Source organism: Ischnura elegans, chromosome 5, assembly GCF_921293095.1.
Source record: "Ischnura elegans chromosome 5, ioIscEleg1.1, whole genome shotgun sequence".
Classification (NCBI taxonomy): Eukaryota; Metazoa; Arthropoda; class Insecta; order Odonata; family Coenagrionidae; genus Ischnura; species Ischnura elegans.
This window is the reverse complement of record NC_060250.1, coordinates 4,303,030-4,323,531: the sequence shown is the minus strand read 5'-3', so window position 1 is coordinate 4,323,531 and position 20,502 is coordinate 4,303,030. Positions and strand designations below refer to the sequence as shown.

Below are 20,502 nucleotides of genomic sequence, written 5' to 3'. Positions count from 1 at the left end.
GTGAGGATTATGATATTATTTGCTAGATGCAAAGGCTGGAGCAAATTAATTGCCTGATTTTTTAAAAATCTTTTTCCAATGAACAACCAGGAGGATATTCTAATGAGGAAATGAATCGTGACAGTTAAATAATACAGGTGTTGCTAAATCAATGTAACCTTGAGACATGGGCACCAAAGTAAGGCTTGAGTTTTGCAGGATGTTATGACAGTAGCTTAAAGAACAATTAAAGAGGAGATGAAACAATGGTTTCCTAAAATGCCACGAGTGGATTTCCAATGTGTATTCTGTAGTGCATCTCTGTGCCAAGTTGTGCTTAAAATTCTGCTGTTTGCAGTGAACTTTACACAATGAGATGCAAGTTAGGCAGGAGTGTGACTGTAATGGGATTCATAGCCAAAAGTACACAATGGTTTCATTTTGCTAGGGTGACTTGGACCAGTGAAATCTACACCTGTTGGCTTCTGGAGGTGAGTAAAACATTAAGAAATTCTGCAAGCATCAGGGTCTATTCCACATGGCAACAAACTTTTGAGCCACAGCGATGGCATAATTTTGTGGTCAGGGTCTTGAAAATCTTAACGATTATCATTAAAAAGGTTGAGGATCTTCAAATGTGAAAAAGTGATGTTCATGAAGATTGGCCATGTTCACTGGATGAGGGTGGAAACTGTACCATTTTAAATTTAGTGAATGACAAAGCAGTTTAATTGAATTGTTTCTTGAAATTTAATTGAAGGTGTTACTCTCTTGATGGGAAGGGGAGGACATACTAATTTTTTTGCTAAGATGTTTATTAACTATTAAATAATTTTACACTACTGGATAGTTATAGGATCATTTTGGCTTAATAATTTGCATTAGTGAAAAAAATTCAAAAGACACCATAGTAAATAGAAAACAGTGGTATGGGGTTTGCATGTCCATGGATATATTTTACTAGAACAAAACTTACTGATGACTCATGCATTGGTAATTGGCTAGCTGCCTTGTTGAAATCAATGGAGCATCAATATATTTCCAGAGAAATCCGAAAGATGGTGGTAGTTTGCCTTTATAATATGTGTTTCTTTCAAGATACATTGCTCTAAGAGCAATGTTTCTTTCAAGATACATTGCCCTAAGAGCAGAGAAATGCATGGCAGTCTCTCCTAGCCAAGTTGAATAAGGTATTGTGAATACATAGGCCATTACAGGGTTAATGCTGCCAAGTGTAGCATGCCTACCACTTCATGAGCACACCTCATCACCTGCCACTCCTGTTGGGAGATGAGGAATGCCTGGATGCTTTTATAGTGCTTGCAGTTTCTGTGCACTAGAGAGTTTCCCTGAGCCCCATTGCCCATGGTAGAGGCACTCCGATTGGCTACCAGCAACCAATCACGTTAACTGGTTCTTGACTCAGTGCGTGCCAGGTATGAACCTTGGGAAGTGGCGATGTGAAATAGTCGCCAAAAGTGCATGCATCGCTGACATGCTGGCCTTAGTGGAGAACACAGAAATTCTGTGGACAAGTGACTATAACAGATATCGAGCATAAACTTATTGATATCAATAGTGATATCAATATTTATCTTCAGGGTTTGGGAAGGGTATCACCATCGGTTCGCCTCCATGATTATGCAAACGATTGAAAACAAAACTCTTCACCGAAAAAAACTGAGAAAATAAGCTGAATTTAGGTACGGGAAAAGGAATTGCAATTAACTGCATAAGAGTCAATTTTAACAAAAAGGCTTGCTGAGAGTAGCATGGTTAACAGCAAAAAAATTGTATGGTAGTGTAATTTTTATCATGTAAATCCCATTACATTTAGGTGGAACAGATCTTAATGTAGGCAGCATTATTGTTCGTGGAAGGCAGATATTTTCTGACTCATTGCTCTGGTTTCCAGTCGTTATCACTTATTCTATCTCTTGATTCATTACCAAGGGGATGTAAATTGATTCCAAGGATTTTAAAATGCTCACCACGTGACACTTCATCTGAACGTAGTTTCCACGATCTATGATGGTACTGTCACCGTGAGTATCTGGGCGATTTTCCTTCACTATTTCCTTGCTTATAATGCGTTCCCTTAGCTATGCAGAAAATTCGTTACGCAAGGTAACTCAAAAGAATAACACAGTGTACTGTGCACCACTGAAGACGAGATTTGCTCCGAAGGTTTCGATTGACTGACACCTGCAATGGTTTACCCTTAGCTCGTCTTTTGAAGGCTCAGAAAGCTCAAAAAATTTCGTAGAATTCCAAATATGTATAGACTAAAAAGTGACCCCTGAAGTGGACTGGTTTCCAAAAAATAGGGTCAGCGCGGATTATCTTCATTTTGAAGCCCCAGCAGAGTGCCCCGTAGCCTTCCTTTCACGGTCGTATGCGAGTACCTCAAGGGTCCGTGCCCAATGCACTTGGAAACACATTACCTGCTAATGAGTTTTTCCCAGAATTTGAAGTGGTGGAGGTTCATGCGACTAAGGGACAAGACCGCTTCTTAGAGGAAGTCATTTTGGTCCTACAGGTAAGAAAAATTGCCTTGGTAGAATTTAAATCAAAACTTGAAGCATGTATGTGGTGGAAGGGTTCCATATTAACAATGAAAACACTTTGTTACTTCCGCAAAATACACTGACAGTATTTTGTGGAAGTAACAAAGTGTTTTCATTGTTAATATTGGTAGAATCTTTCGTTTGGGTTTCCCCACCAAAACCATAACTTCAGACCATCAATTGGTGGAATGCATGTGTTCCAAAAAGATCTGATTTTTTATAACCAATGAACCTCAAGTGAAAACGAATTATGATAATTATAGGAAAATGAGAAAGAAATTAATATATTCTATGTATTTGAGTGTAAAGGAATTCATTGGAAGTCCATTTTGGTATAATGAAAAACATCCATTTTAGAATTTCATAGGATTTGGGAATGAGGAAGTTAATATTTCATAGCTATAATTAAAATATATATATCCGGAAACACCAATACCAACTGAAAAGGGAAATCAAATTCTGCAACCAATTTTTCGAATGGCTTTGGCATTCATATTAGAACTAGACTTAGCCCACTTTAAATGAATACAATACGAGTAACAAGCTGTCTTTTATGAATTTGATGTAGCTGGATATATTCTTAATTCTTTTCCAGTGATAAAAATATTAAAATTTATGATAATTAGCATTCATCTGAACGTAGTTTCCACGATCTATGATGGTACTGTCACCGTGAGTATCTGGGCGATTTTCCTTCACTATTTCCTTGCTTATAATGCGTTCCCTTAGCTATGCAGAAAATTTGTTATGCAAGGTAACTCAAAAGAATAACACAGTGTACTGTGCACCTGTATTCTTTGTGAAACGGCATTACGTTTGCTTTTGGCAAATTTTTAACTTTTTTTTTTGCAACTTTTATTTCGGACCGCCACTTTCGGAGGTTCGTGCACTACGTCAAGAACCGGTTTACAGGATTGTATGCTGGCAGCCAATTGGAGTGCCTCTACCATGGGCGATTGGGCTCTGGGATACTCTCTAGTGCACAGAAACTCTGCGAACACTATAGCAATCGCCAAAGAGCAATATGTACATTAAGCTTAAGTCCACCTCCACTAACCTGGCAGCCTTAGATGGCTTCAGGCCAAAGCTGGATGGGCCATCAAGGGAGCAGAAAAGAATTCCTGGATGGGAGTAAAATTAAATTCATCATAGGTAAACTATATCCTCTCCATGTCAGGGCTAAAATATGACAACAATTCTGTCACCTACAGAAAATACAGCAGAAGCTTTCAGCAAACACTGCACTTAAGTAGGTGCAAGTGAAATTTATACACTGTAATTCATAACTCAAATACAAAACAGAAAGAAATAAACTTACCTATTTCATGCTGCAAGGAAAATAATAACAAACCATTTTCAATGCGGGGAAAAGTGTCTGCCAAAAAGTTGCTAAACTAACCCTCCTGAAGGGGATCTATCCATAACTCATTTTTTGCTAAATTTCTCCCACTCATCTCTATAGGACCTACTGTCCATGGTCAACCAATTGTTGTCTTAACAGACACTCCCTGAAGAATAGCAAAATTTTATCATCGTTCCAATACCCAAGCAGAGAAAAGATTAGTCTCACTCACTGAACTATTGTCTCATTCCCGTAACAAGTTGTCTCTGTAAACTAATAGACTGGTCAACCAATTTCTAACCTTAAAAGATGCAATCTGCTTTCAATTATACACTGCAGATTAAGATGAAATAGGTCGACCACCTTGTTAGAATTGAAAACTTTGCTCCAAAGGCATTTCTTGTATGACAACATGAAACCTTGACACTAAAAAAGCACATGACCCCACCAGGAGGTATGATCTTGAAAATCTTGGTATGATTGAGGCTTTAGAGGCAACCTCCCTGCATTAGTGGGTAATTCCTTACAAAAACATTTGTCATGTTTAGACCGGCTACACCTTAAAACTTACGTCAACGAGTAGGTTATCCTGGAGTGAATAAGTGGAAATTTATCACGTCTGCCAAACTCTAGTGAGGACAAAAGTACTGTTGCTGTATGAATTTGTCGGCAAGGAGGAACCAGCTAAAACAGCTCACTTAGGTACATATCGTTGGCTTAAGACTGGCTAATGAAGCCTTTCAAACAAGTCCAATTTTAAGCATTCATAGCAATGCACGAAAAGCCAAGAGAAATTTTAAAGTGCAACAACATTTGCAAGATTTAAGCATTCCAGTCACATCAATGTTTTGATTTGATGTTCTACTCTTGAATGTCTGATGTTTTAAATAGATGAACAAGCATAACTAAACCTCTGCCATTATGTGTTTCAAAACATCAATGTTTGATATAAGCATAGTACTTCCAAAGTATATCCTTTCATCTGAGAAGTTTTAACAGCATCCCATGGTAAGCTCCAGGAATACTCTGCCAAATGAATTATGCAGGATCCTAATCACAAAACTTAACTAAGGATGTAAGAATAAGAGCTCTGGAGGCATTGGACAGCTACACGCCGTCTGGAAAATTTAATTAATTGCTCAAAAATAGAGAAATGTGGCTGTGCGTGTGCCTCATTGGCAATGGGCTTGGCTTCATTTAGGCTGCATTCAATGTACAGAGCTGTTTGCCAATAAAAAATAGGTCCATATGCAATGAAAGATAACATGAATGTTAACTTTAAAAACTTTTTAATATGTACAGATTCACGATGTGCCATACAGGCAACCTGTAGCTATGCTCCTGAACATCTGATTGTTACTGAAATAATACTTCTTGTGCTATCTCTAAGCAAAAAAGGCATCCGAATAAAATTCCTCTGGAACTCTGAGCATATAGGAATTCCAAGTAATGAAATGGCTGATAAACGAAAGCAGGACTTCAAAAAGACGAGGTGATCTTGGACATGATCCCCCACAGTGACGATTAATCCCATACAAGAAATTCAGTCTTTCCAATTGGGCAGAAAAAAATAAGGGCAAATTATAACAGACACAAAAGCCTGGTCATCTTCAATAACAATGAGCAAATGAGAAGAGGTGGCGATTGCTGAGTAGGCATAGTGCAGAATTCTATTTCTTTACAATCAAGAAACCCTTATGCCTAGAGTGCCATTGTCTCTGGATGATCAAGCATTTACTAAGTGAATTTCAATTGAAACGTCAGCAGAGAAGAAGAGAGACAATTATAAGCGCGGCACCATTTCCCCGACTGGAAGATACTTCTTCAGCCTCTCTGCGGTTAATAACTTACCCCCGTTGCAGGTAAAGATGAACCATGCCCTTCTCCACAATCGGGGAACGTTCCCAGTGGGTGGGGTGAATAAGAGTGGGATGGGGATCGCTTGAGAAAAGAAGCGGTCAGCATATGGTGGGGTGAAGGGGGCAGGAGAAAGAAGGGTGGGGAAAGGGCCTTCAGCTCTGCTTCAGTTTACGTTTGGGGGCCATATTTTTCTACGACGCACTCAAGCTCCGTGACCTTAGTGAATGGGCGATGCTGGGGAAGGAGGGGTTTGGGATGCGTAAGGTGGGTGTCAGCAAGATCAGCAGAAGGCCGCGGGAGGAAGTAAACAAAGACTTTGGAAAGAAAGATCTCTCGGCATGGGAAAACGGGGAGACGCGCGAGAAGAAAGTTCATGGTTAGAGTTAGAAGTGCGTCTTCATTACGAGTAGCCTGAAAAATGAGTTTGTGGTTTATAGAGCCCAATACTTAAGATATTTAAGTTGTTTACTCAGGAAGGCTATTGTATACACGACAAGATACTACTAAAAAAATCTGTTATTTTTTTTCTTTTTGCCCTTCTCCATCGCCGCTTCCACCATGGTTTCTCACTTGCATAAATGGGAATGAAATTGGGGACCTAACTCATTAGCCAGATCAAAATATCTTAATGTTTGGAGGGCAGCGTGTACTTGTTTTTATTAGGTGAAATTACTTCCTCACTTTCATCTTCGTCATCACTGCTATTCTGACTAGTCCGGGCCGCTGCTTCTTCCGACGTATGTACTGGCGTGCCATTGTCGTAAGCCCGGAGATCATCGTCAAGGGCAATATAATCGTTTGATGTTGCACGCTGTGCTCTTCCTGCTTTTTCCAAGAATTTTTCAAAATCATTTTTTAAGCCTCTAATCTTCTCCGCGATTTTATCCCCTGCAGCTTCCTGAAGGTATAACGTAACGAATCAACTATAGCCGTGATAATATAGCAGTAGAATTACTAGTAGGCTAGTTGTATCAATTACCAACCTTGAGAATATCCTCATGATGCGCTATCAAATGGAATCCGGCCGATTTCCAGCAATTTGGATTGTAGTGGAGGAAATAAAGTACGTCTTTGAACCGTGTTCCTGCAATGTAAATGACAATTTTATTAACTTGGCAATTTTAGCAAAGTTAACAAAATTGTTATTTCTCATAGCAGAAACACGGTTCAGAGACGTACTTGAATGCCTGATTGGCAGGAGTGCGATGCAAACAATTATTTTTGATGATGGCATTGATTGATAGATTTTCAAAATGCAGTCAGAGCGGTCACTTTTGGGGAGAAAGGCTCGGAGGGTCGAAGAGAGGGGCCAGCGAGGGTGAGCTTGTCGAGGAAAGGGTCCCGGATTAGGGACCCTTCGAAGTGCTTCGGCAAAAAGTAGTCAAGTAGTCTTCGAAGTACGTTCACAGCAGCCTGCCTTGCGAATGTACCAGGTACGTTCACAGCAGTGCAAAGGGTTAAGTAGGAGTGTGCGAAATACCCCGCGCGACCTTCCTGACATGTCAAACTACGAAGTATTGTCAATGTGATGTTAACGAATAGGCACGTAAATAGGGGCATTATGTCAGTCGCGATATTTTACTAACTCCTACTTCCCCTAATTTCCCACCGTGAGGTTTTAGGCGAACCCTTTCTCTCCAAAGTTGCACTATCATTTACGATTTCACACTTTTGATGAACCACAGTTGGAAGCGCTAATTTTTTTAGCTACATACGCCGGCGTAACTAGTTTTGTTGACAAATATTTCGCCATAGTTTGTATAAACGCATGCCTTTTGCTCATGGGGACCGCACTATCACTTCGTATAATCGAAAACTTCGTAAAATCCTGCTTCGTATAATCGAGAGTTTATTGTAGTTGTTTGTTAAAGGAGCTGAATAAAGGAAGCCATCAATGTATACATCTAAAAACAACCCCAGTATATACTACTATGATAAGGAAGAGATGTGACTAAGCTGAATAGCATCAGGGTAAAGTACATACAGTAGAACCTCACTTATGAAACTTTCAGCGGAAAACCAAAAAAAGTTTCATAAGTGAGGAAGTTTCATATGTGAGGTTTTTCCGTATTCAGGATGAAATCCTTTCCTATAGGGGCTGGTTTGTTTCCAGGATGCAATTACTCATTTGGAGGCAAGAAATTGAAGCCTAATAATCTTATTTACTCACAAGCAACACCACAGATGATGTGTTACTTTAAGAGAAACATAATTTTACATTCCTGAACAACATTACCCATGGTTGAACGTTTAGCATTCCAGGTACTAAGCTGCAAGGCTATCATACTGGAGAGATTTCGGAATGATGACACTAAATTTTCACAGAGAAGCCAATTTTTTTAAAAAGTTGACTCATTAAAAGCGGTTTACAGGAAATTCGTTTTACCAACTACAGGCAAACCCCAGATTGGAGATTGAAGAAATGAAATACCTGAGGAAAGTCATCCAAATTCACCCCGCAATTATAATTTTTAATAACCCCGGGAGTAAAATTTCACTAATGCATCACGAAGGCTTCACACCCTATGGACCCGGGTTAATGGCAGAGGCAGAAAGTTTTCAGAGATGGCTCTATCCCTGCTTGAGAGTAGTGTGGACGGAACTTCCAGTGCAACACACTGTCGGGCAGATGGGACATTAAGCCCTGGTTAAGCCTATCGTTACAACCTGGCTAATTCCAACACAGGGTTTCTATACTCCCTCTCTTATCTCATGGCGCTAATGACCCCAGCTGTCAGTTTTCTCCCTCTAAATACTATGCCATAGATAATATGGAGCACCTGGCAGTGGCGTAATTATGGTTGGGGGATGAGGGGATGGATCCCTCTCCAAAGCCTCAGAGAAATTTTAAAAAATTTTAAACACAAGTCTAGCTTTAATAAACAGCAACTGCATCTACTTAAAGTTAAATTTTATGTGCCAAAATGATGTAGAACATATTTACAGGCATGCCATTTTTTTTAATTTTACGGAAATCCCCATTGCCTCGGAGGGGTGGGGGGTGAAGCCGCCCCCCAGGTACTACCGTCACCCCCTAAGCATATTCCTAGTTACGCCACTGGTACCCCGGATATTCCGTGACTAAGTTCACTTTTCCGGTGCTTAGAAAACTTTTAAGTGAGCATTTGAAATAATCGTGCAACTGCTACAGTGATGAATGGACAAAAATAGATTAAGAGCCCGGAAAAATCTCCCCTCTCAATAATGTTTACGCACTAAAAAAGAATTTTCCCATGACATTTTAGTAATAATAGATTGAATCTACCGGGTATAGCTTCTCTGCCGGCATTCTTCCGCGAATTCAGCGCCGGGAACTTCGACTCACAAGCCGTGTGACTCATCTTCACGTAATATTTTGCTTCCCCATACATATATGAAAACAACACCAGACCGTTTTTGTACTTCGATATAATGGTTATAAGTCATTCCTGAGTCGAAAGGAACTGCCTTATCTCTCACGTTTTGAATTTGACTTTAATGATTACGTTACTACTGACGACGAGAGTTATTCTCCGAGGGCATTCGTACTAACTCTCGTTCAGTTAAAAAATACACGCTTGCCACCAGGCATTCAAGGTCAAACTATATTTCATTTAAACCCGCAGATACAAGTTGGGTCAGTTTTGATCTGCGCGCCGCGTAAGCAACTTTCCTCCAGCTCAATTCGTCCCGCGGATGAGGGATTAGCCCGCGGAATGAGTCCACGCATGCTGTTTTTGCCATCGTGTTGAATCACCAACGGCTTACGTCCATACTACAAATACGATAATCTTTTTTGGATGACCGTGGAAGCCAAAATTTTGGTACGCGAGGATTTTTAACGGCTCATTTTGGTGTTATTTCGCTGGGCGACGGGAAGCATAACCTTGGAAAACTCTAGACAATCTTCCGTTAGAGATAGATATTCCGGATTAACGATCATCTACTGCAGTTAAAATTAATATCTAATAAACAGCATCGCTCATAATTAAAACTTATTATTCTTCATTGACATATCTATGTAATGAGCGCATACTAGCCCCGCTCCTGAGACTAAAATCGGCGCGCCTACCGCTATCTTCTCGTAGATCAGTTCTCTGACAAGTCGTACAAGTGAGGTATTTTGTCACATTGGACTGGAAAAATACGTTTCATAACCGAGGTCGTCGTATAGGTGAAGAGTTTCATAACTGAGGTTGGAAATACATGGGTTCATATGGGGTTATTCACCGGACCAAAAAAAATCGGCGTATAAGTGAGGTCATCGTATAACTGAGGGTCGTATAACTGAGGTTCTACTGTATTTTTATAAAGAAAGGTATTAACACTCAACAGATTAATTTTTGAATTTCCAACTTCTCTATCTGGGTCTTAAACAACCAAACCTAAATCTATTGACAAATAATATGTGATTTTCTTCAACGAGATACTTCGACAAAGAGTGAAACGTAGTTCCTATGGTAGCTAGTTTTGTGTTCTTATATTTTAAATTGGCCAATTGTGTGGCAGTGGTTACATGTCCAGGATTTTGAACGTATGAACTTCCTGATTTCCAAGAAGAAGTACATATTTTTGTAAGAAAGCCACAGTTTTTCTGCACAGTATCACATTCAAGTCACATAGTCTACAAATTTCTTTCACGCACAAATCACAGCCATCCAGTAATTAAAGTGATCAATATCAAAGACTTGTCTCATAATAATTACAGGAAACATTTTCACTAGTTTTCTAGTTCTAGACAGTTTTGCAAATCAAGATTTTTTTCACATGGTTTTCTGTACCAGAGGCTAAGATTGGGGGAGTACTTTTGTTAATTATGTATTGTCATATCAGACTGTGGAGATTCCCAAATCGCAGGTTCTAATGTACTTACTTTTAACACATAGCATTGTGGATCAATAAATTAAATATAGTACAAATAAAAAATAATGTATTTACATTTATTTGCCAAGGAATATAAAACAACTTGAAACAAGGCTTTCTGCAGCATGAACATGAGACTTTGCAGACAATCCACATGAGCCCTGCAGCCTTAGGTGGATGCAAAAAACATCCTTGAAAAAATTTTCTGCCTTTGGTAATGCTCTTCAATACTTATTGAGTTGATTCATTTAAACAAAACTACTCATTGTATCGATCTCTTGTTACTTTGGAAGAAAGATTTGACAATATGGAGAGTTGTCCATAGAAGTCTTTGCATACCTTTCATGAATGAATGGGAACGAATGAGGTAGAAGAGACGATTTGTTGAAAGTAGTTCTGTCACTAAGTTTCGTGCGGTGGCAGAGGTAATTCAAATATACAATCATTCAGCAAGCGAGACACATTTTTATGGTATTCCACACCAGAAGAGGTTTGGCTCAAGCCCTGCAAGAGAGAGAAAAATAGGGCATAAAACACTCGGGAGAAAATCTACGATAGCAGGGGTGAATTGCTCAAGAGAAGCAAGGTGTGAGCAGCAGGTAGAAAATTAATTGAGTGGTCATCCATTGGCTTAGAGCTGACATTTCTGGCAGAGAAGGGGATTTACAGGAGATGATTTCATACAGTAAAACCTCTTTACATCGTAATGGAGGGGACCAAAATTTGGGCAATTTGATGTATGGAGGTTCACTATAGAGAGGTTTTAGTGGTAGGCGCCATTTTTTCATATCCTTGGGAAATGAAAGTTGCTACTGGCTTTTAAGCCATTATATTAATATATTTAAACATATAGGTATGCATAAGTGAACATATATTTACAATTTAATGATTACATGAAGGTAAAAGTAAATTGTTCAAGAGGCCTTTTTAGAAAATGAACTTGTTAATGGGTTTGCTTAAACTTTTTTTTTAAACTCTTTCGAAATAATGTTTTCAATTCCATGAGCACTTTTTAATGTAATTTTCAATATAAATAAATCACTAGCTGTTTTCGTTAATGCCTTTTGATCTAAGAAATAATTCTCTGGTCTAAGGGTAATCTACTAATAGTGTTCGGAGGAAAGAACAATAGTTTTATATTTCTAAACACAATTTCTTCATCCTCGTATTTAACTGCCTGAGTTTTTTTATTTGTGCAGCCTAGATATAAAGTTTCTTCTGTTTTTCCTCGGTTGTTTAAAATAGATGTGAGGGTGAATGATGATATTCCAAAGGTCACTGCCTTCTGTCTGTCCTCGTTGATGGCTAGGTAAACTGCTAATTATGTGGTAATGTCAAGCAGTCGCCTTCTTTTATTTCTCGAATCCATCATCAGCCTATGATTAATTAAGTAATTTTCATATTTTATGGCAAATAATTGAAAATACTCATTATTATATCTTTTAGAATTGATTTATCATTCTTATAACATGTGACTTGTCAAAGATTATAAACAAATAAATAAACACGTGACTACTGCAAAAAATAGACAAAAAAATTGAAAGTAATTTTGAAAATTTTGTTGAATTCCCTCTCTCCAAAATACAATACACGTAGCGTTCCAAAGAAAAACTCTGTCGAGGGCACACAGAAACGGTAGGTCTGCGAAAGGAAGTGATTTCCCGGTGAGAATGCTGGGCGAACTACTTCAGAATGTGGCGGCGACGGTAAAAAATTTCATTGCCCTACCGTGTATCAGCTAATTAGCTGTCTCCTTCACCTAACACTGTCGCGCATGGATTGATGTTCGTTCACTATTGGCGTCCCGGACTCCCGATGAAAGAGTCAGATTTCGCGGCATAAATACGCAGGCAAGACATATGACTGTCGCTAAGCGCAATAAATTTCAAATTACGATCGTTCACGAAAGCATCGAAAAAATTACCTAGGCGGTAGAAAGAAAGTGCTACACAGGGAAATATGGGAATAAAATAATTGCGAAACTGTATTTGATTTATTTCAAGTCGCGGAAAATTCTTGAAATATTTTAATTTTAGAAGCGGAAGTAGCAATGCGGTCGAGTAATTCTGTCTCCATGGATGGGAGTGAAGTTAGTTGAAATATTTCCATCAGCAAGTGATTATAGGCTGCGCTGGTCGCCTCTTTTATTAACTGAACATAGTATGTAGGCACTTACAAGAAAATAAAGCCATCAGTAAAAGAATGCGAGTGCTATCGCACAATTTTGACCATGATTTGAGAGAAAACGATGTGTTCTGTCTTCATTTACCGTCACCTATATGATTAGGATAGTTGGATGCCCTAACTAATGGTTAACGTGAAAATTATTAAACGTGTATAAGAAAAAAATAAGCGTGAAACATTAATCGCTGAAAATGTCATTCCTTGTAGGTAATCGCGGCTGCATTAATGGTCTCAAGTTGTCTCGGTACGATTTGCGGAGGTAGTTAGGCCGTCTCGGGGCTGTCTTGTTGGTACGATATATGGAGGTTTCACGAGATAAAGCGGTTCACTATATACAGGTTTGCCTATAAATTTACATGTAAATCAGACGGAACCGGAGGTTTGGTACGAAGTATGGAGGTTTACGATATAAAGAGGTTCACTACATAGAGGTTTTACTGTATCAGTTATCTTTACGTACTCGTAACTCGTACTCAAAAGGAGGCCCTCTGCAGTCGCTCCATCTAGAGAACATGTTTGTGAAGGAGACATTTTGTGGACTGTGTTGGCTGGGATCCTTTGATAATTTTAATGTTGATATGTATTCGTATTCTCAGTATAGTCAACTCCTGATTATCTGCGCTAAGGAGTGTTAGGAGATAGGATTATGGTAATAATAATAATTTATTTTGTCCAAGGATCTACAAGAAGATATAAGACACGTCAAAAAAAAAAAGGGAGAAGGAGATTCATACAATTTAGTAGATTAGAAACACATAGTTGAAATGTTATGTACAAGTATGTATTTTCACATATAATATATTTTCAAAACATGAAAATGAAGCACTAGATTGTGGAGTCGGTTAGGTATTCCGTAACAGAATAATAATTCTACTCAATCAGGAATGCCTTCATTTTCATTTTAAAAGATACCAATGACTCACATTGATTTTTTAAATGGTGCGGGAGTTTATTATATGTCCGGAGTCCCATTTTTCTTGGACCTAATTTAGTTCTATTACATATCTACCTAATTTAGTTTGATTACATCTAATACAAGAAGCACAGATAATGGAGGATATATTGAATGTGATGAAATATGGGCCTTTATCAAATATATTTTCATGGGCCACATGTATACCTCCCATCCTTTCCTAACCCCCCCACCCTTTCATCCAAACTGTATAAACACAGCTGCTCCTCATTTCAACAAATCCACTTGAGAATGACGTGAAGTTCGAATCGAATCGTACATTTTTAAATAAATTTTGTGGAAAATTGCCATCTCTCTTTTACATTAAATCAGGACATCGTACCACTACATCTCACCTACCTTATTTACTTTTATTGGGAGAAAATTAGCATTATTTTTGTCTACCCATACATGGCTCCCTTCTTTCATTAAATGTCTCTTGTAAATACAACAGATTTCATGAAAAATAATCAAAATTGTTAACTATTCAAAAAAATGTTTGCCTTACCAGATAAACTTTGAACTCGTGCGATGGAGGCTGCATTTCTTTCAATATGCTTCTCATGTGTGCCAATTTCAAAAACACAATGTTATGGTCCAAAGTACATGCCAACTTGTAAGTTTTGATACAAGCATCCTGAAATTAAAATCAAAGACAGTAATAATATATAAATTGCAAACTTTTAGACAAATATTGTGAATTTTTGTAAAAATATTTGCAATTAAAAAATTCGCATCAGATTTCTATCACTTAAAAAAAAAAACAAAAAAACGGCTACGATGAGTGAGTAGAATGAAACTAGTAAGCATAAACAGTCCAAAGCAAAGAATAGAGCACATAAAGTTGGATTTTATTTGACCTTGCGGAGGGAAAGCCTAAATGGATAATTGAAAGATAATCAAAGATAATTTTTTTAGCACATTGGTTTACGGGTCATGCTCTGTATCTCTTGCGCTCATTCTACTGAAAAACAAGTTGCTTTGCGGTGAGGAAGGGGATGAGCAATGGGAAAAAGACAACCAAAAGTTCATCAATGCACAGAATACAGTCAAACCTCTTCATGGAAGATGTGCAGAGGTTTTTGCTGGAGAGGATGACTGTTCCTAATGCACAAAAAAGCTATTTTACCACTTTATTGACTGACATGTAATAATTTTTGGGAGTTTCCTCCAATAGGGTGCTCATCCTAAAGCCCCAAAGATGACCCTAACTCATATCATCCTATTTCGATCCAACTGATCATTGGTAAAACCTTTGGAAGACTTTTTAAACCTCAGCTACTCAACTATTTAGAACATTGTGGCTTTTTTAAGTTCATCTCAATATGGTTTCTGTAAAGATAAAACCACAGTGAAAGCTCTTCAATATACAGTGGAAGCTCAGTTTAACGAGTACGGCATTTCACGAGAATCATGTTTTAGTGAGAGATAGTCTTTGTATCACCAAATAGCCGATGTTTAACATGTAAAATACATCGGATTAAGTGAGGTCAAAAAGTTCCTTCCACTGTGTGCACTCGGTTTTACGACAGATATTTCTCGAGGGCGATGCACCACTGAGCAAGCATTAACTATTATGTTTTGTATTATCTGTTTATTAAACTAAAAATACTAGATGTGTGTCGGATCTACTACACCTAAAGCCAGTTATGTCCAGACATTTATGTGATTTACAGCCTTGAGTATGCTCCGCGCGCTCCCATTTCATGTTCTTCTTTTGCAAGGCCCAGTTATCTAAAGCAGTTATCAGTGGGAGGGGAATGGGAGGAAGATGACATTGGGAGAGGGAGCTAGTTCCCCCCATCCTCTTTGGCTGTCTTCGTCGCTAATAGGCTACGTCTTAAGCGTGGGAACTTAGATTGTAGTGAAACCCCTTCTTTTCCCGTGTTAGGTATGGAAGTTGAAAGTACAACATTGTCGTAGTTAGATCAACACCCTTATATTGACTTTCAACTTCTGGAAAGCTAGAGCAATGTTACCTGTCACTGCATGCTATCCTACGATGAATATTTTGACATTTCATTCATGCATGGGAATGTGGTTTGATCAAGACATCGTCAGCTATTGCCATGTAGGAAAATCACAGTTATTACCAAGATGGTAGAATAACAATCAACCTTAGGATAGCAAGCGAGGACTCAGCACCGCCGAGTAAACTGTAAAAAATTTGTGAAAGCAGAATTATGTAAATTCATTAAATGGTTCGTAAATCTGCTCAATGCCATACCACTAACTCCACAATCAGACTTTCTGTATTCATAAAAATTTAAAACAAATAATAAATCTCGCCTAGGAGCCTCTTCTGCATTTGGCGCAGTAATCCAGGCCTCCACGTAAAGACGCACAACAAACAGGCACATTTCACGAGTTATTTTCTCCTCTAATGCTGATAAAGGAAACTTGCATAAAAGAAATGTATGGCCAGGCAATGCAAAGCTTATTTAACGAATTTTATGCTTTTACGGCGAGTGAGAATGATCAACAAAAATTCAGAGTACGCAACCCGCGTGCCACCCAAAGTGTCTGACTGCGGTGGCGTGCGCACTCTCTCAGTGCAATATCTCGGGAACCAAAGGACATAAATGAATGAAATTTGAGGTGATATTCTGCAAATGATTGTAGAAGACAAAAAAGTGATGGAATAATCCAAGAGTGACATCTTCTTCACTTTCCTCCGAAAAACACCAAAAAATGCCAAAATTTCAAAAATTTAAGTGCGATGCGGCACGTTTCCCCAATATCCGATTGCAAAAATAATTTTCACGTTTTATTCTCTCACCAAATGGAACAAAAATGGGGGGCATTGTTGATAATTTTTGGTGCAACATCTTGTCATCAAGGCTCTATTGCTCTACTCTCTTAGGGAAGTGAATGGTGTACCTTACGATGAGGTCAGAAGGCGTTTCAAGTCACGTAACTTCAAGCGATATTCGAGCGGTTTAATTAGCATTTAATAACGTTAACGTATTACTAGGAGAGTTTTGGCTTTTACATTTGGACTCGTGAGAAAAATATCTATTCAATGAGACTTACCAGCCTGATGAACAAATTTCATGCATGTTACCCATTTAGGCCCAAAGATACTTAACTGAATAAAACAATGTTGAAACTCAGCTAAACACACAAAAAGGTTGACCTATATGTACAGGAAATAAGGCAATAAACACTTTCCCTGCAGTTTAAAGGATGCTGTTGAGAACTATTTCCCGACAGTTGAATGAAAAAGCCACAGATGTGATTTATTATGCATGATTTAAAGAACAAAATCGTTGCTACGAATCAAATCCCAATTACTGAATCCACAAAATGAACCAAAAAATACCACCTCCAGAAATTATTTGTGATTTTAACTGTAAAATAAATTTTAGTTCTGAGTTTGTTGCATAAACTTGCCTCACGATGGGGCACTAGACCAATGCTTCACTGAAAATAGCCCCAAGGGAACACCATAAATATGCCATGACTTGTGGCACGCTAGTTATAACTCGGTTCGGAAAAATGCACTCCTTAAACATGCCCAGGTTTACCCTTCACATACAGCTTTATTTCCTAGAGTCAAGTGCCTTCCGATAAAAAAGTTTTTGCTTTGTTATCAGGTGCAAAAAAATAACGCAGATGGTTTACCAACACATGAACAAGCCACATGCATTTGACCATAAGAAAAACATAGACTTTCTAGATTTTGACCACAAACATTCACCTAGTGATTTTTTAATCGTCACCGTGAATGCCACACACTTAGCAAATAGAATTCATTTAAACTCAAAGGGTGATTGGTATATCATGGGAATCCTCGGAATGAGATCTTCCTCATCTTTGAATTTGCTTTTAAGAATATTTGCGTGAATTACATTGATTATCAGTTTTATTTAATCACCTAATGTAGGTACTCCATTGCATAGTTTTGGTTGGTTTAGATTTCGAAGTATCATGACCACCGAGTTTAACTTCAGTTGTATTGTGGGGAGCTAAGCAAGGCACATCCAAGAAGTTTGAAAATTCAGATTTCAAATTTTGTAGCGATCAATCATGCTCGGAAACACTTTTGATGTTGATGAGCTCATCCTTTGATGTAACAGAAGAGCAAAATTCCGTGGAAATTAAATCTATCTGCTGGATTTGTCGACAGGAACACAATCATTGTTGATAGCCAAAAATTGCTAGGATATTTGTTTACAAACATAAATGATGTGTTTGTTGACGACTCAACTCGAGCTAGGCATACTTCAAATTAAACAATTTTAATATTTTCAACGTGCTATATCTATTAAAATGTTTTTGATATTGTTACTAAGCTCAGTAATTGAATTGCTGAAAACAAAATAAATCATCTAATTTTGACCAACTTGATAGCTTTCACAAGATTACCAACTCCTAAACTAATACACATAAATTCACGATTAATTTTTTTAGTGAACTATTGCTAATTTTTAATGTGTATTCTGTTATCCGGGGCTGAGACAAATCCAAAAAAAAACCAAGTATCATTAAAATCGGTGCAGCCATTCTAGAGTTATAAATGGTACATTACATAAATAACTAACACGATTTTAGACTTTGTTTCATACATATATAAATATGAATACATATATGTTCCTTTCCTTATCTTGGTATCTCCTCTCTTCTGCCTCATCTGCATGAGGTATGAGCATGATGATAGGAGAAACGTGACCATGAGATGGATCAAACAATTTGCGACTCATGTCATTCACAATTTTAGCCACCTAACGTGCCTAAAGAAGTTAAAAAAGTTTCCAAAAAAAGTTTAACTTAAAACTTAAAAAAGTTTCCAGTGCTCAGACTGGGGAACGTGAAGACAAATCACCCAGCTAGCTAGCCCAAGGTCCCAGCGCTGCATTTGTGGAAGAATGCCGATGAAGAAGAACTACCCAGTGGATTCATTCCTCTCTTTCACGAGGTACATATTGTTATTGGGGAGCATTTTTTCAGACTTTTTTTTTCAAACATTACGATAATTGTTTGCATGAGCCTATAACATAATCAGAAAAAAATCTGGGCTTTGTGATGACAATAAAGTGAAATACGCTCTTGCACGACAAAAACTTCTTTAGACTTCTTCTGCTGGCAATATGTACTTCAATTGCAAATCACGTCAATGATAAAGAGGACTAAAATGCATCTACATATGTATTTATGTACTTCATTCTTTTGTTCTTAAGAAATAGAGATAGAAAATCGACATGGGATTAAAAAATTCTTTCATGCAACAGAGTTTATCACAGAAAAGAGTTTTGGTCAATGAAGGATAGAAATGCATTATTCCTATGGGAGGAAAATCGGAATCTAATTTTTTTTCGCTGTAGGGAGGATCACTGCATCCATTCTGAATGGATTTTTAAAATGAATTCATCATCCTGAATGAGGATCTGAAATTCATTCTGTCAAATCACATTAAATTTTTTACAATGACAATTCATTTCTCATTTTTCTTATGTGCATGCAATATTAATTAAAGGAGAAAGGTGCCCACGTTCAATTAGATATGATCACCTTCGGCTGTCTGACAGCCATGCCAAAACTCCTCAATGGTGTCTTATGATCAGCCTGGAACAGACATAATAAAAATTTTGTAAAGTCATTTATTTAACTATACATTAGAGCACTCTTTCGATTGGAATCATGACTTGACTTCAAAACAGCAGAAATCTCAATTGCAAGGCATGCTGACTGTCAGCATTGTTTGCGGAAAAGGACAACTACATTGGCAGCCACATCACCAAAGGAGGAGGAAGGCAGAATGGAACAAGTGGAGAGCTATTACCTATAAACGATTCATTAGTACTTTTTTTTCTATGCTCTTTGCTTATATCATTCCCTATAATACCCTCTTCAAAAGATAGTGAACTTAGAAATGTTATTCGTAATTTATTGGGCTAACTCTAATGAATCTGAGCCGAAACACGAGAGAATTGCTGACGGGGAGAACGACTCATGAGAACGGATGAGAGGAGACGCATTTGTAAGAAGCCAAGGGCATATCAATGGTCTTGAGAATCGACCAGGGCACCAGTAAATACCGTATATGTCTGAATATAGTCCCCCCTTTTTTTCCAAAATGCCTGTGTTAATAGTAAAGGGTAATATTCGAACACATTTTTTTTAACTTTTCCTGAAACTGAAGCCTCAAAATTAGGGGGGGGGACTATATTCGGAGAAATACGGTACAACAAGATGGCAGAGAGGGGCATCAAGTGGCTCATACCTGCAATGGCTGTGGCTGCTGGCAGCTCAGGTATGGGGCAGTGGCCGTCAACATTTCAGAAATATCTTGCTCCTGGAACTCCACATTCACAGCCAACTCTCCCAGGCCATTTAAGAGGCTGCACTGCAATTTATACGCTTGGCTAAACCTGAGAATTTAACAAGATGCATGGGTGTACGTGAGATAGCCAACACAATGAACACTGAAGTCCACATAAAATGCTTGGGATAATGTATACATCAAAAATCTAATACCAAAATGCTTTCTAGTAAAAATTTCAAGATTTTATAAAATGCAGTAATTTTTCACTTAACAACAACCCATTTAACAATGACTGGAAGTTAAGAATGGACTTTCACGAATGACCAAGAATTTCAATATACAACCAAATTTCCAAGAAACGAACGATGGCCGAATGATATTTTTTGAGTTTTGCACCTGAGCAGAGGCAGCACAGTGGAATGTTGAGTGCGATATTCTTTTACTGAGCCAAACTCGTGTCAAACGAATCTTAAAATCAAACGTATGTGCTCATTTTTATTATATATTGTGA

The 20,502-nt window shown here is 38.1% G+C and overlaps 1 protein-coding gene across 4 annotated transcripts in view; it reads right to left on the bottom strand.

The window, feature by feature from the left end:
• Nucleotides 1–10,640: 10,640 nt before the first annotated feature.
• Nucleotides 10,641–20,502, bottom strand: part of LOC124158439 (TELO2-interacting protein 1 homolog) — a 60,591-nt gene continuing 50,729 nt past the window's right edge. For all 4 annotated transcript variants that reach the window (XM_046533524.1, XM_046533526.1, XM_046533525.1 and 1 more), the window contains 3 exons: nt 19,950–20,097; nt 14,235–14,363; nt 10,641–11,094 (listed from right to left, as the gene is read on the bottom strand). In XM_046533524.1, the coding sequence (XP_046389480.1) occupies nt 10,993–11,094; nt 14,235–14,363; nt 19,950–20,097 (379 nt within the window). In that variant the 3' untranslated portion in view covers nt 10,641–10,992. The remainder of the gene's footprint in view (nt 11,095–14,234; nt 14,364–19,949; nt 20,098–20,502) is intronic.